Source organism: Gopherus flavomarginatus, chromosome 7 (assembly GCF_025201925.1).
Source record: "Gopherus flavomarginatus isolate rGopFla2 chromosome 7, rGopFla2.mat.asm, whole genome shotgun sequence".
Classification (NCBI taxonomy): Eukaryota; Metazoa; Chordata; order Testudines; family Testudinidae; genus Gopherus; species Gopherus flavomarginatus.
The window spans coordinates 23,287,140-23,301,943 of NC_066623.1; the positions used below are offsets into that span (position 1 = coordinate 23,287,140).

General features: G+C 40.2%; 1 protein-coding gene across 1 annotated transcript in view; it reads left to right on the forward strand.

Annotated features, from left to right (window-relative positions):
- TTC1 (tetratricopeptide repeat domain 1) overlaps positions 1-13,343 on the forward strand; it is a 45,779-nt gene extending 32,436 nt beyond the window's left edge. The window contains exons 7-8 of the mRNA XM_050962811.1: positions 479-533; positions 12,683-13,343. Of these exons, the coding sequence (XP_050818768.1) occupies positions 479-533; positions 12,683-12,819 (192 nt within the window). The 3' untranslated portion in view covers positions 12,820-13,343. The remainder of the gene's footprint in view (positions 1-478; positions 534-12,682) is intronic.
- Positions 13,344-14,804: the final 1,461 nt, after the last annotated feature.

The following is a 14,804-nucleotide window of genomic DNA, read 5'->3' on the forward strand; positions in this document are numbered from 1 at the left end:
CCCAGTTTCCCAGCAATCTCCCCTCACACACACACACACATCCCTAATATATCTGTGTTCATAACTTAAACACCGTGCCTGATTGCAGTTGGCTTTTTACAGGCTCTTTTATTAAGACTAATAAACGCCACACTGGAGATGTAGGTAAAAATAGATTTTTATTCTGTCTTTTTGTTTTTTAAATTTGATTTGCTTTTCAATTAAAATACTAGAAAACAAATAGGCACCATCTGACCACCTTAACCTAGAAATGAAAAATGATTTATAAATGAACATTGCACTTTCCCTTATCTAATGGGGCAGACATTAGGTTTCTAAACAAGATGAAAGCGTCATTGTTTAACATCTGCATTTCTTTTAGACTATAAGTAGTGGGTCTATGTCCTGGTATGTGTATGTAAAATACAGTTTATATGTTTATCTGACAAGATTGCCAAAAGCATCCTTCTGAATCTGGTCTTCTCTTATACTCTTTCAGCGATTACCTAGACAGATTGAAGAGCGGAATGAAAGATTAAAGACAGAAATGTTAGGTAAGTAATTCATGCATATAATTTGTATGCATAGTAAAATTTATGAGAAGTTTTGTAGAAATAACAAAACTGCATGACTAAGTAAAATTCTTTGCAGACAAAAGTGGGCAAGTCTCCCAAAGCACTTGTTGAAATGGGAAAAAAAAAATCTTACTAGATGTCTGTTTTGGGGGGCGGGACTTGTTTTGGTTTTTTTGGTTCTCTCCTCTCCAGCCATGGAAAACTCTGCTGCTAGAAATTGCCTTGCTGAAACCATTATTGAGGAATTAAATAAGCAACTGTCCGAGACACTCAACAACAACAAAAAATTAAATTTTTAGTACCTGTGAAAAGTGAATCTCTTCCTGGCTTGTGCTACACGTAGCTCTGTCATGCAGTCTTTCACCTCATAGGGCTGCCAATGTGTCACACTTCTGACCTATCCTGCTAGAAAAGAACTCGGTCTGTTCTGCATAAAGAACATCAGTTTTCTTTTATACCAGACTCTGAAGATAAATGTGAACAAGGGACTATAAAAATACCAAATTTTCTTTCCCTTCAGACCTAACAGACTATTTCTACTAGTTTCTTAATGGGACGACATTTTTAAAATTACCCAAATCTTTTTGTAAAGTGCATATTCCAGCTGGTCAAAACATGTTAAGTATTTTCCACACAAAAAAATAAAATTGTTTGAAAATTTCAATCTTTTGCAGAAATTTTTCTATTTTTGTTAAACGAAAATTTCAAAAACAAATTTGGCAGAGACACTTTTTCTTAGAGGCAGTTTTGTGTCAATTTTTCAAACAAAGCTGTTTTGCCAGCTCTAGTGCCTATACATCTCTGAATCTGTTGTGCATAAAAGAGTGGCTGTGAGAAAGTACTTGGCTCTGTGACAGTTTCCATCCATAGATCTCAGAGAATCTCTAATAGGAGGGTAAATATCAATATCCTCATTTTACACATGAGGAAACTGAGGCACAAAGGTGCAGTGACTTACCCAAAGCATCACGGCAGGTCATTAAGCTCTCTGGAAATAGAACAGTCTCCTGACTTCCAACCCAATGCTCTATCCATTGGACAATACTGCCTCTCAGGCAAATCTGTGCCAAAAGGTACTGTTAATGAAATTGTTCAGGCAAAACAATCATCTCATTGATTTAATCAGTCCCTAAGTAATTATATGCACCTGTGATTGCAGTGTCTGAGCACCTGCATGCAATTCTCAGAAATAAGGAATTGGGGGGGAAAAAAGAACAGAATTATTATTTTAGTACACATTGGCCAAGTATGATTGGTTTTCAAATGTGGTATTCATGAGTGTAAGTAATCGTCTTGTATGAAGTCTAGTTCCCTGCTAAACGCAGATGAAAATTAGGTGCTTGGAATACTTTTTTAAAAAATAATAATTAGAATATTGGATGCAGTTTTCAGCAGCACAAATACTGCATTTTCTCTTGTATTTAAAGGATACTGTCAAATGAAATCTAGTCACTTTGAAAACGAGTTGGTAGCAGTTAGTAGGCACTATGCTGCTGAGTTGTCCAAACACTTTTGGTGCTTTTATTATTTTATTTTCCTTATTTTATTATTTTTATAAAAAATCCTCTCTCCTTTTATTATTAATGTTGTTTGGAAGATGCATAAATAAAAGGGCAAGTGGTCACACAGGGCACAAACTGAAACTGACTAGACAGTGCTGTTGAATGCACAAAACAGACTGAAAAATCTAGAAATAATTTTTTACTTATCTGGTTACTCAGCCTCAGATTGACAATAGTAGCTAAAAAGTTCTCATACATGTGTGATTTTTTTTGTTTGTTTTTTTTTTAAAGTGTCCCTTATCCTTTGACTAATCTAGTAAGAGCCAGGGTAAAAACATTCCATCTGTCTTGTGCTCTGTGAGGCTGTGTAATCCCTGAAAAAATTAGGAAGGAAGGATTGTTTCAAGAGCTGCTGCTGAAGTCAGTGTTTTCTTAAATTGAACTCTTCTCTGTAGAGCAGTGAGGCTGAAAGCTGAGTCCTCAAGTTACTCCTGCTCTGTACTTGTCTGTTCCCAGTAGGCTTAAGTGAAGTTGCACATAATAAGGATTTCTAGAGCTGCTGCACATCGCAAGTTTCATCAGTCATATTTGTAAGAGGCTGAAAACGTTTATCAATAAAATATAAAGTGTGCTGATCAAAATAAATTACAATGGTGGAGAATTCGAAAAGGAAAGTATTTGCTTTCAGGATTTGGGGTTAGTTTGAGTATAGTGAGTTAGAGATCTGTCTATGTGAAAAAGGTCTCTGGAGCTTTTGGAGACTTGTTTTTCTGTCAGAATTAGTGCTAATGGTACTGACGGCGGAAAGATTTCATTGCTAATCATCTGAGGCTGTGTTAAAACAATAGACTTAGCAACGTAAGCCATCATTACAAGCCCTGTCCTGTGCAGAGAGTAGACTTCGGGCCACATCTGATCTCACTAAATCCAGTGAAGTGTCTGGCTTTTGGATTTAAACTGGTGTAACCAAGATCAGACTCTGCTCTTTTGTTGGGAGTTTTACCTCCAAATGAGGAATATAGTCCCTAGTCTCAGAGCTGAGCAATGACTTAAGTCCATCAGCAGTCATATATGGCAGCATGGACGTACGCAGCCAAGCACTGACTCGATTTCTGGGAGATGTAGTGAGGCATCCAACCTTACATGCAGTAAATTTACTTGTGCAAGAGATGCTGATTTGATATAGTAGTCTTAGGGCTTGACATAAACTGTCAGCTTGACATGGTGTCTTGTGTCACTAATAGTACTCTGTAACACAGAAGTATTATTTTATTTGTTCCATTTACAATCACTATTGCAGCAGGCATGTTTGGAGAATCCTTGTAATACGTAGGCACCATAGGAGAGTTTAAAAACTAATTTGGAATACTGATTTTTGATCAGGCTAGTCCCTTGAACTTCCCACTTCACAGTAAAGTTCCTTGTACCCCAGCTGGGAATAGGAGTCTGGAGTGAGTGTGAAATTAGAAAGCTCCTGTATGTGCTTTCTAGGCTCAAGCTCTTTCGCTTCTTGCAAGGCAGTCCCATTCTTGAGTGCAGTAGACTTAGCTACATCAAATCTCATCTGTCTGAAACATAAAAATTAGTTTTCATGACTCTTTGCTCTGCCTATCAAACATGCACTATACATCAATGAAAGAGCTTTGGTCTTTTTTTTTAAAATAACTTTTTTAATTTAAGCTTTTAATTATTTTAGAGAGTGAAAATTTCTAATATTTGTAGCTACTTTGACAACTGTTTTCTTCACCACCTTTCTTAGGGCACTTACACAGTGAGTACGTGGTAGATCACCTTGGGTGCTAATAATGAGACTGCCCCTGCCCAGTCCTCTTCTCAAGGGCTGTCAAAGACAGAGCAATATATTTAGTGCATCTCTTCAAAGCTCTGGCAGCTTAGCCCCTTTTCCTGTAAAAACTAAATATGCACTTAAGTCTCTGCAAGATGAGGGTACAGCTAACAACATTCTTTGGTAGGGATTCACCATGTGATTTTACAGATTAAATTCTGTCCACCACAGTGAATTCTCACTTTAGATGGATAAAGCCACCAGTAACATCAATTACCTAGGTTTTTATTCTTCTAGTTAGAAATATACTCTGTCCCCAAGGATAGATTTAAATCAGCAAACTAACACCTTGTCTTGAAAGCTACATGTAGGTATAAACAAACCTCAACATTTTAATATGTAGAGTTAGTTGCTCCTTTCCCAAGTGTTGCGTAGAGTGCTTATTCTTATTCCACTGCTACAACTTGTTACAGCACAATGTGCCAGGAGTGCCAAACCACAGCATCTTAATCAGTTGTGGGTAAATAAGTCAGTGAACACATTCTTCCCTGCATTTTTCTTATGGATTGTCTGGCTGGGAATTTTTGCATGTGAACGTGTTGGTGCATGTGGCAATAAACAACTGACAGAATAAAGATGGGAACATAAAAACCACTTGGGTGTCAGACAATGCCTGTTTCTCCTTAAAGCTTTGAACTACCGTAGAACTACTTAAAGACTCGCATTCACATTAAATGATTATCATGCTTCCAGCCAACCTCTGCAGATGACTGCTGCCTCTTGCCTGTTTGGAATAATCACTTGAAACTAACTTCTGCTTATTTTTCAATTTCACAAACATGGCAGAAGCTTAACTTATGCAAAGCTTTGTAGATATACAATATATTTGCATGACTTTTTTAATTTCCATTTGACTTCTTCAGTGTGAACACCTTATGCCTAACTTACATTGCCAGGACACGAACATTAGAGAGACAAGGTGGGTGAGGTAATATCTTTTATTGGACTAGCTTTTGTTGATGAGAGAGAGACAAGCTTTCGCTCTCCCCAACAGAAGTTGGTCCAGTAAAAGATATTACCTCACCTCTGGGACAGACATAGTTACAGCTGTACTGCATAGGACATGAACATGCAATAACCTATCTCAGTTTGTTTTTATTTGCTGCTTCTCTTTTGATTGATTCATTGTTGAGAACCATAACCTACCTATTTACAGGAAGTTTAAGAGCTGAATGCTGTTTTTTGAGCAGTTTGCGGTTTGTGGTAGCAGTACAGGTTTTGTGCATAGTACCACAAAAAGAAAAGAGAAGCATCAAACTGCCAAAACTATCTATACAATCTGTAGGCAGTGTGCCACTTGCACTGTTGGCCAATCTCTTTGACCCAGCTCCTCCTGTTCATTAAATTTGTCAAATCGTATAAAAAGTAATGGATACCTCTGTGTAAAGGGCATAAATGAGAGCCATCAGAAAACTGCAAAGTGTGCTTAGTGCATAATCACATTATTAACCAGTAGGAAAGCCTATCAAAACAGAGCACCTGACCTCCTTTCTCACCAGCTTTCCTCAGCACCTCTTCTTTTGCCAGTTATATGAGATCAGCAAACGTTCATTAGATTTAGTGCCTAAGAGAACGAAAATTGCTCCTTTCTGCTAGAAGGCAAACTCAGATGAAGTTCTGACTAGTCTGCTAAGCCCTGATATTACAGGTATGGAGAATGTGAGATCATGTGAAATGGTCGGCAACTAAATCTACATCATGAGCTTGCTTTTTGCTTTATTTTGAATGCGTGATTGGGGGAAGGGAGCAGACTTGCTCTGCTCTTTTTAACTTGTTCACTGATGTTGTTAGAAATGCAGTAGTTTGCTCATGGAGGAAAACTCATCATGCAAATTAATATGCCTTGTTTTTTTTAATTGATTAATATTATGTTTGTAGAACAGGAGACATTTCAAAGCACTATTCTGCTTATCTTTGGATTTCCAAACAAAACAGGCAGATTCATATTAGAAGAATTACAAGACTCAATAGTGATGAAGATCAGATCTGTTCATAAACAAACTAACAAAGTATACTCCTGTGTATCTGTCTAGTGATCCTGACTTTCAGGGGGAGTTAAATTTCATCTAGCTGAATGATAATAGATTACACACATTTCTACACCTCATTTGTTGATTTCAGCAGTATTTGAGAGGTTAATGGAGAATCTGTAAATAACTATAATGTATTGTCTAATAAATGCTTATGGTGAAACTCCAAGTAGAGTGTGGACACAGTAGATTATGTGTGAATGATGCTTTTTAAAATGTCAAGACTGATGTCCATCGAAATGACCTTGTTGTGAGCAAACACTGACTCTCAGAAAGGAGAGCACCTGACATTGCTCCAGGACAAATAAGCACTTGACTGCTGAGAGATAAGAACACTTTGGGCTTGGCTACACTTGAGAGTTACAGCGCAATAAAGGAGCTCCAGGCACCCTGGCTCACTGCCAGTCCACATTGGCAAGGCAAGTAGAGCGCTCTGACTCCACAGCTACAGCGCTGCTGGTACTCCACCTTGGCGAGAGGAATAACGTTTGTTGCGCCTTGGCTACAGCGCCCGGGCAGCCGTGTGAATGAGGTGTTGTTGTGTTACTGAGCTCTGCTCGGCCTCTGGAAACATCCCATAATCCCCTTAAGTCAAGTGGCCACTCCTGTCATTGTTTTGAACTTGCTTACGAATTCGACTATGGCAGCGGTCCCCAACCTTTTTCGTCTGGCGGGTGCCAGATAACAAGCCATGGAGGACTGTGGTGGTGGACGAGCATCTGCCAAAATTCTGCTGACAAGCGGCAACGTTAATAGGCATCGCTGCTGACAAGCTGCGTCATCCAGAGGTGTTGCTGCCCAAATGCTACCGATTTTCAACGGCATTTCAGCAGGAATGCTTCTGGATGATGCTGCTTGTTGGCAGCATTTCGGCGGATGCTTGTCCGCTGGTCAGTATGTGGGCGCACTTGGACGCCCCGGCGGGCACCACGTTGGGGACCCCTGGGCTATGGCCTTTGAAAGCTCTATTTCTGACAGCCGGCTCCGAGACAAAGCAACCATTACTGTGGAATGCTGTGTGTGTGAGAGAGAGGCAGGCAGGGTGGGGTCTGCTGCTGTCTGAGCTTACAAGACAGCATGCTGACATGCTCTCAGCCCCCGAAAAACCCACTCTCTCTCCCCCCACATACACACAACACACTCCCTGTCACACTCCCCCCACCCCTCCCATTTTAAAAGCACGTTGCAGTCACTTGCATGCTGGGATAGCTGCCCATAATGCACCACTCCTAATGCTGCTGCAAATGTGGCCACGCCAGTGCACTTGAAGTGTCAATGTGGACAGATTGCACCGCTTTCCCTATTGTGCTCTACAAAGGCTCGTTTAACTCAAAGCATTCTACATCTGCAAGTGTAGCCATGCCCTTTGTTGCTGGGTCACTTGTGTGTCCAAGCACAGTTATGTTTTAAGAGATTGTGTGTGTGCGCGCATATGTGAGAGACAGATACTTACATACAAACCTTAATCCAGTAGTGGCGGGGAGGGAGAGGAATGTCCTGCTACAATGATGGGTTTATGTGCTGTAAGCAGAAGGAATTGTGTTTGGGCCAGAGTTCCTGGAAAAAGTAAGTCTGTCTTTCACTTCATTTTAGACTTAAATTGGTAGCAACAAAAGAAGCCACTATGGAGTCCCAAAAAGACTAAATCAGAAGGTGGACTGTGACCCAACTACTGCTTAAATGATTGAGCAGATTTCTAGAGAGAGAGGGCTTGAAATATCAGATATATCACACAGCATCTGGCTTCCAAAACAAATGGCTTAGCTTGCAAGTAAGAATACCAGGAGAGTTATTTTCTGTTTGTTGGCTTCAGTTTGACCGGAAAAGGGCCAGCACACTAACTCTAATTAGAAAAGGCCCTTCACTGTTTCCTGACACAGGACTTATCTGCATGCTCCTGAGCCAGCTGCAGTGCTTGGGTGATTCGTAAATTGTTTACAACTGGCTCCAAGAATGTGCCAGAGATCCAAACTATGCCAAGATTCTTCCACTGTTAGACAAAGACACTGCTCACCCCAAAGATTGAAGCTAAGTAATGACCAGTTCTTTGTTTTCAAATACAATAGTAGCTATTTATCCTGATGACATAGACACTATGAAGAACTTCCAAGTTCTATGACCAAAAAGCTTTCAGGATGCAGTGTAAATTATAAACTACTTGTCTTAATACTTCATTAGTGAGTTTAAAGAGTTTAAAGCAAAGGCCCTGGTACCAGGAAGCTAATCTAGCTGAGCCTCTCACTGAGTGACCTTAGCCAATTCACTTGACCTCCTTGTCTCAATTAACCCAGATGGAAAATTGAATTAAAAGGGAAGATTGACCTGAAAACCAGCTACTCTGGTATAGACTAGGTCTTTCTGGATAAAATAAGCTGAAAGCCTGATAACACTGGCATCGTTTCTGTGTAAGTATAGTTATCCTAGGACTGCAGAATTTTGATGTTGATCTCCAAAGACCAACCTAAATTCACTGACTCTTTAAGGAATATCCACTAGTGAATTAGCCCTTTGAACTGAGATCTGAATTATATAGAAAATAGGAGTATAGATGTTGAAGTAATGATTATTTTCATCAGTTATACTTCTGAAAGACCAGCCACTGCATGGAATGGAGATGTGCTCAAGCAACTGACTTTCTTTACCTTTTCTTTCTGTTCCCCATCACCCCTCAAAACCCTAAATCCTCTGAGATTGATTAAATTACAGTGGAAACAGTGCTGCATTTTTGGTTTATTGCAGATGGAATTTAGTTTGATCTGAAATAGTATCATAGCATACAGCAGTCCTTGTAGTGCCACTTGATTGGAACTCAGGAGATAGGAGTCCTATTCCCACCTCTGTCATAGTCTTGCTGCGTCATCTCTTTCAACCAGCTTCCCCATCTTTAAAATAGAGATAATACTTCCCTTCTTTGTAAAGCATTTTGAGATCTAATGTACTATACATGAGCTACTTTGTACTATCAGGTGTTTGTACAGTGCCTAGCACAATGGGACCCTGATCCTGCCTAGATCTGTGTGCTGCTACATTGCAGATGCATCATTTTCATTGTGTACAGTGCAAAATATGAGACTGTTGTCCTTCAGAAGTGGTGAAGTCATTTAACAAAAGAGCTAATGTGATCACTGGATGTTATAAACGGGAATCTTGAGTAGGAGTAGGGAGGTTATGGTACCTCTGTATTTGGCACTGATGAGACCACTACTGTGTCCAATCTTCGTGTCCACAATTCAGGAAGGATATTGATAAATTGGTGAGCATTCAGAGAAGAGCCATGAGATTGATTAAAGGATTGGAAGCTTGCCTTATAGTGATGGACTCCAGCTTAGTTTAAGGAAGAGAAAGTTATGGGCGACTTGTTCATAGTCTTTAAATACCTACATGAAGAACCGAAATTTGCTGTTCGTTCTAGCAGACGTAGATACAATAAAGAGAGATATTCTAGTTCAAACAGGAATTAATTCAGGGAAGTTCCATGGCCTGTGTTATACAGGAAGCCAGGCTACATGATCACAATGGTCCCTTCTGGGTTCATAATCTATGAATTTGTACAATAGTTCTTAAGTCATAGTGAGAGAATAATTTTGGTGTCTGTGTATGTTCTTATTTTGGCTCCCCTCGTAAAATCTGTGCCTGATCCCTTGACTTGCAGCATGCTAAACAAACTGTATCTAGAAGAGTGTCTGCTTATTTATGTAAACCTGCTTCAACAGACTGTGATAAACAGACAGGAATAAACAAACCATTGTGGTTGCTGACAGATATTGTTAGTGGGGTAGTGTGACAAGACCAGTGGTGGTAACTTTCAGTTTCATTGAAACTGAAAGAAGATCTGAAGAGTTTCCAGAAATTACTCTGGGTACTCTCCTGCAGAGCTCCATATCCACCGGCAATTTACATTAGTGACCTTTGTAGTTTATTGCTACTGATGTCTTGAAACGATGTGCAGGAGTTGTACTCAAACGGAGAACTCTGACTGAAAGTGCTATCAAATTTCTCTTTGCTGCTTATTAGCAATGTGTAGCATAAGGTTTCAGACTAGCTTGCACATCCTCAATGCAAGAGGTATATTTAAGTATGTTTAAGAAATGCCCCACCACCCCACACACTCACCTGTGTGATGAGGAAGTTAAGGTTGCCGGTGCATATTTGTGGAGCATGCGTGTTACCTTCCAAGAATGGGAGTTAAAGTTTAGAACCCAGGAAATTCAAAGATAAAGTAACATTTCTCAGACAAGGCCCTGTTCTCTATCATGGGCTCCTTTAATGTGATGATTTGACAAATGCTCAATGCATTAGGTGCCAGATTCTGCACTCTGTGAAGTTATTGCTTCACAGTAACAATCAAGCTCAATAGTAAAGCCCTAACTATTGTTACTAGGCCAGTATTGGGTATTGTTCCCTTTTGTCTGTTTAATTTCATCCTTTTTTTTTTTTTTTTGCCTGATTTTACCTGTTGTCCATAAAGAAAACTTTCAGGAGATACTATCAAAGCCCTTAAACACATTCACCATCTTTCTGAGGTGCCAATTATACTAATACTTTCAGGAATCTGAAGTCAAGAGATATTAATTCTTGAAAAATTAGTACTAAATCAATAGGAGAAACCCCTAGCTTGTATTAACTTTGGTACCAAGTATAATACCTGTTACACCTCTGTTATAGTACCTGCACTGCAGTTACTGTAGCTGGTGATTTTAGTTTTGTCTGTCTGTCTGTGTCTGTTTGTTTGTTTTTAAAGTTGGCTACAGAGGGCCTTATTTTCAACAGTGGGAATGCAATTACGTGTCCTTACGTACATGCCCAAAGACCAGGCTTTTACAGACAAAATGATCAGTAAGCGGTTATACACTGAAACTTAAATTCTCAGTCTGCATGTGCAAATGCATTTGTATGTACAGACCAGGTTCCCTTTTCTTCATTCGTTCTTTACACATGGCTATACTCCTCTGGAACATGTACATTTTTATCATAGTTCACAAATAGGGAGTAAATATGAGTTTGAAGGATGTGGCTGTTCCTTTTGAAAATCTAAGGATCCTTAAGTCTTCTGAGCTTTATTACACCTTCCATTGCCCTATTGGCCTCTGATTTTGGCCATTTTCTTTGTTAGAATAGGACTGGATTGAACTCTCTTCAAAATCCTTCAATGCTGCTCCTTAATTGGCCAGAGGGATAATTTAACTATAGTAACACTGTGTAACATAATCCAGTCAAGGGAATTACACTGTTTGCCTGCTAATGAGAGAACTGTCAAAACCTGTTTTTGAGAAGGGGATATTTACACAGTTTTACTGATTTACGTGCACTCTGAGGTTAGTTAGAAAATTAAATGAATGTTTATGTAGCCTATTTGTAAACTGAAGATGCTTCAATTGACAGCCAGGTGGGAACTGAGAATTTTCAGAATGATCAGAAATGGAACAACAAATGGTGCAGTTATCAGAGTTAAATCCACATAGAAGTGCCGGGGAGAGAGCAGCACTTCGCTGTGGCTGTCTTAGGGCATGGCTACACTTGCAGATGTAAAGCGCTGGGAGTTAAACCAGCCTTCGGAGACCGCAGCAGGGAGAACGCTGCCATGTGTTTACGCTGTCAGCTGCAAGTGCACTGGCGTGGCCACATTAGCAGTTCTTGCAATGCCACAAAGAACAGTGCATTATGGTAGCTATCCCAGTGTGCAAGTGGCTGCAATGTGCTTTTCAATGGGGGAGGGGGTGGAGTGTGACAGGGAGTGCGTTGTGTGTATGTGGGGGGAGAGACAGTGTGTTTTGGGGAGATGAGAGTGTGTCAGCATGCTGTCTAGTATGTTCAGACAGCAGCAGACCCCTCCCCCCGACACCCACAACAGTAGCATTCCACACTAATGGTTTGCTTTGTCTCGGAGCAGATAAGCATGCAGGCTATCAGAAATTGAGCTTTGAAAGGGGATATCCGCATGCCTGCAGCCGATTTCAAAACAATGAGAATCATGGGATCTTTCCAATCACAGCGCAGTAATGCAACACCTATCCACACTGACAGCTGGGTGTTTCAGGCTGGGGAAAGCAAGCTTTATGCTTCTTGTGGAGGTGGATTACCAGGAGCGCTCCAGCTGCAGACTCCAGGCACTTTACATGCCTTGCCAGTGTGGACATGTCAGGGAGTTAGGGCACCCGGGGCTGCTTTAATGTACTCTAACTTGCAAGTGTAACCAAGCCCTAAAGTAATGTCTTGCCTTGAGGATTGGTAAGGGAAAACAGAGCCACTTCTAGGCAGCCAGTTAAAATATAATCACCATGTCTCTATTGTCTGAGAATCAGGCTCCTTGGGGCACAATATGCAATTGGCTTGCTGGTCTGTTTTTAGTTCCTAGTGGACAAGTGACTACATCTCAATAATTGGAAAAAATATTGGTCTCAAAGGCTAAGGATTGAATGGGCTGTGGAGATTTCTGCTACATCTGTCTCAGACAGTATAACCAGCCTGTGGAGATATGGATAATTCAGTACAGACACTCTCTGACTTACACAAGCGTTCTGTTCTAGAATGCCTTGCGTAACTCGAATTTTGCGTAAGTTGGAAACGTGTCTCTGACCATTACGCAAAAAAAAAAAAACCCTCCTATTTCTAGCTTACGGAACTTTTTCCGTAAGCTCAGATTTGCATACATCAGGTTTGCGTAATCGTGGAGCGTCTGTATCTTTCAACCCACCTATACATACAGGCTGGAGTTATATGGTTAATAATTTTTTTAATTTTGCATTTCAGGTAAGCTGAAAGATCTTGGGAACTTGGTTCTTCGACCCTTTGGCCTGTCGACAGAAAATTTCCAGGTCAAACAGGATTCCTCAACTGGCTCATACTCCATCAACTTTGTTCAAAATCCAAACAATAACAACAGATAGCATGAGCTAGGCCTGCTCCTATTAAAAAGCTGGCTTTCAAGCTTTGTGACACCATGCTTGCAACTACCAGTCAAAGGGTTCAGCAATCATTTAACATGTAAAATCACTTTATCCAATTGAAAATAGATTTGAGGGTATTCGTTTCCACTTTGGTGAAATGTTTAAAATGTGGATGGAAAAAAAATAAGTCATTTGATTTCCTTTTTGCAGCGACAGCTTTATGCCCAGAGTAGTTTTTTTTTCCAAGTTCATTATTTGTCTTCCCTAATAAGGAAGTTGGTTACCCTGGCCCATTCACTCTCATGCGAACAACATCAGTCTAGCAAGCAATTCAGTTGGATCAAAATGCTCATATGCCTGTAAAACAAATTACAGGTGTGTCCAATGGGTGTCTTGTGGTGGTAGTAAATCTATCAGAAGTGCATCTCTCCACTCAGCCAGTGAGTGTGACAGGTAGTGGCCATGGAAGCAAGCTGACCTCTGTGGTATAATTTATCTTCATTGTAATAAAGGCTTAATGTTTCTGTTGGGCTGATTTGTGACTTTTGTCCTGTATTTTGGCCTCTCACCAGAGGTAACTTTCGAATGATAGCATTTTTAAATGAATATAGACATAAGTAACCTACAAGTAAGAAAGCAGATTTGCAAGAGACTGGCTTAAAAAAAATTGCAAGGCTTTTAACCTTAACATTGTCTTATTATAGAGTTTATATCATTAATTTTTTCTTGGGCACCCTGGCACCAGAGGTTCTCTACTTTATCTTGATACCCTTGGGAGACAGGTTGGAATCTACTTGCAAACTGCCTTAATATTTTTGGTGTGTTAACTTTTACTATGAGGTCAGTAAAATTCACCTGCCTGGTTCAGTACATGTTGTGGGTTTCACAAAGTAGCTTTCTGGTGCTAGGATAATGAGATGCAAATATCTGTGACGTTAAAGTAGGGTTACCAGGTAGCAACTGTGGAAAAAATGGGACAAGGGCTGGGAGGTAATAGGTGCCTGTATAAGAAAAAGTCCCAAAAACCGGGACTGTCCCTTTAAAAATGGGACATCTGGTCACCTTATGTTAAAGTGATTGCAGAAAGGTCTTCAAGCTGTACTAGAGTCTCAGAACCTGGGAAAGGTTTAAAATATCTCTGCAGATGTACTGTTCAAATATTATGGGCTTTGAATTGGGATGGGGTTGTGGCATTTTTGCTAGCTTGTAGCTAAGCATGTTTTTTTTCTGTTTTGGCCCAGTTTTATAATAGTAAGGCCAAAACCTGGATGCCGCTTTTGAATTACCATTGATTTGAAAATATCACTTATTTAAAATATTAAATTAAAATTGAGCAATAGCTATTTACTTATTTTCAGTTCTCTCCTTTAACTTATTCCTGAAACTTGTTAGCTGCGTGCGCTTGACTTCAGCTTCCTGTCACCATAGATTTCTTTAGTACTCGCATATCTTGAGCCCCATTTCCAGTGACATGTGGGAAGGGGGCAGTCCCTCAAGCTATTTCCTACCTTTTATTGTTGGGTTTTTAAGTGCTGCTGATTTCCTTGTGTTTGAGAAGATTTGCATTTTGCTTAGCTATTTATAAAAGTTGTCCTGCTGCCATGCAAGGTTCAGGGGCTAGTTTTGACTCTGGCTACCTAGTACATGCTGTCCATATAGCACCTGTTGCAAACTACCTCAGATCTGCAGCGAATGTGTATGAAGTCCATGGGGACTAAGCTGGCCATAGAAAAGGCCCTGGTTCGCATTGAGGCCTGTGCAGACTTTAAGTTCTTGTGCATAATTAAAATGTCACTTAACTAAACAACAGGAAACAGCTGCTCGGATTTCCATGTGTTTAGACATTAGTCAAGAATTGCACTAGTGGAATGGGGGTTTATTTCTCACAGCAGGCTCAGTCCTCTGCCTGGTCTCTGTTAGGTGCAGCAGAGGTGGAGGAGCTCTGAAGGGGCTGGTTGATCCTGGTGTAATTGAGAGCAGCCATA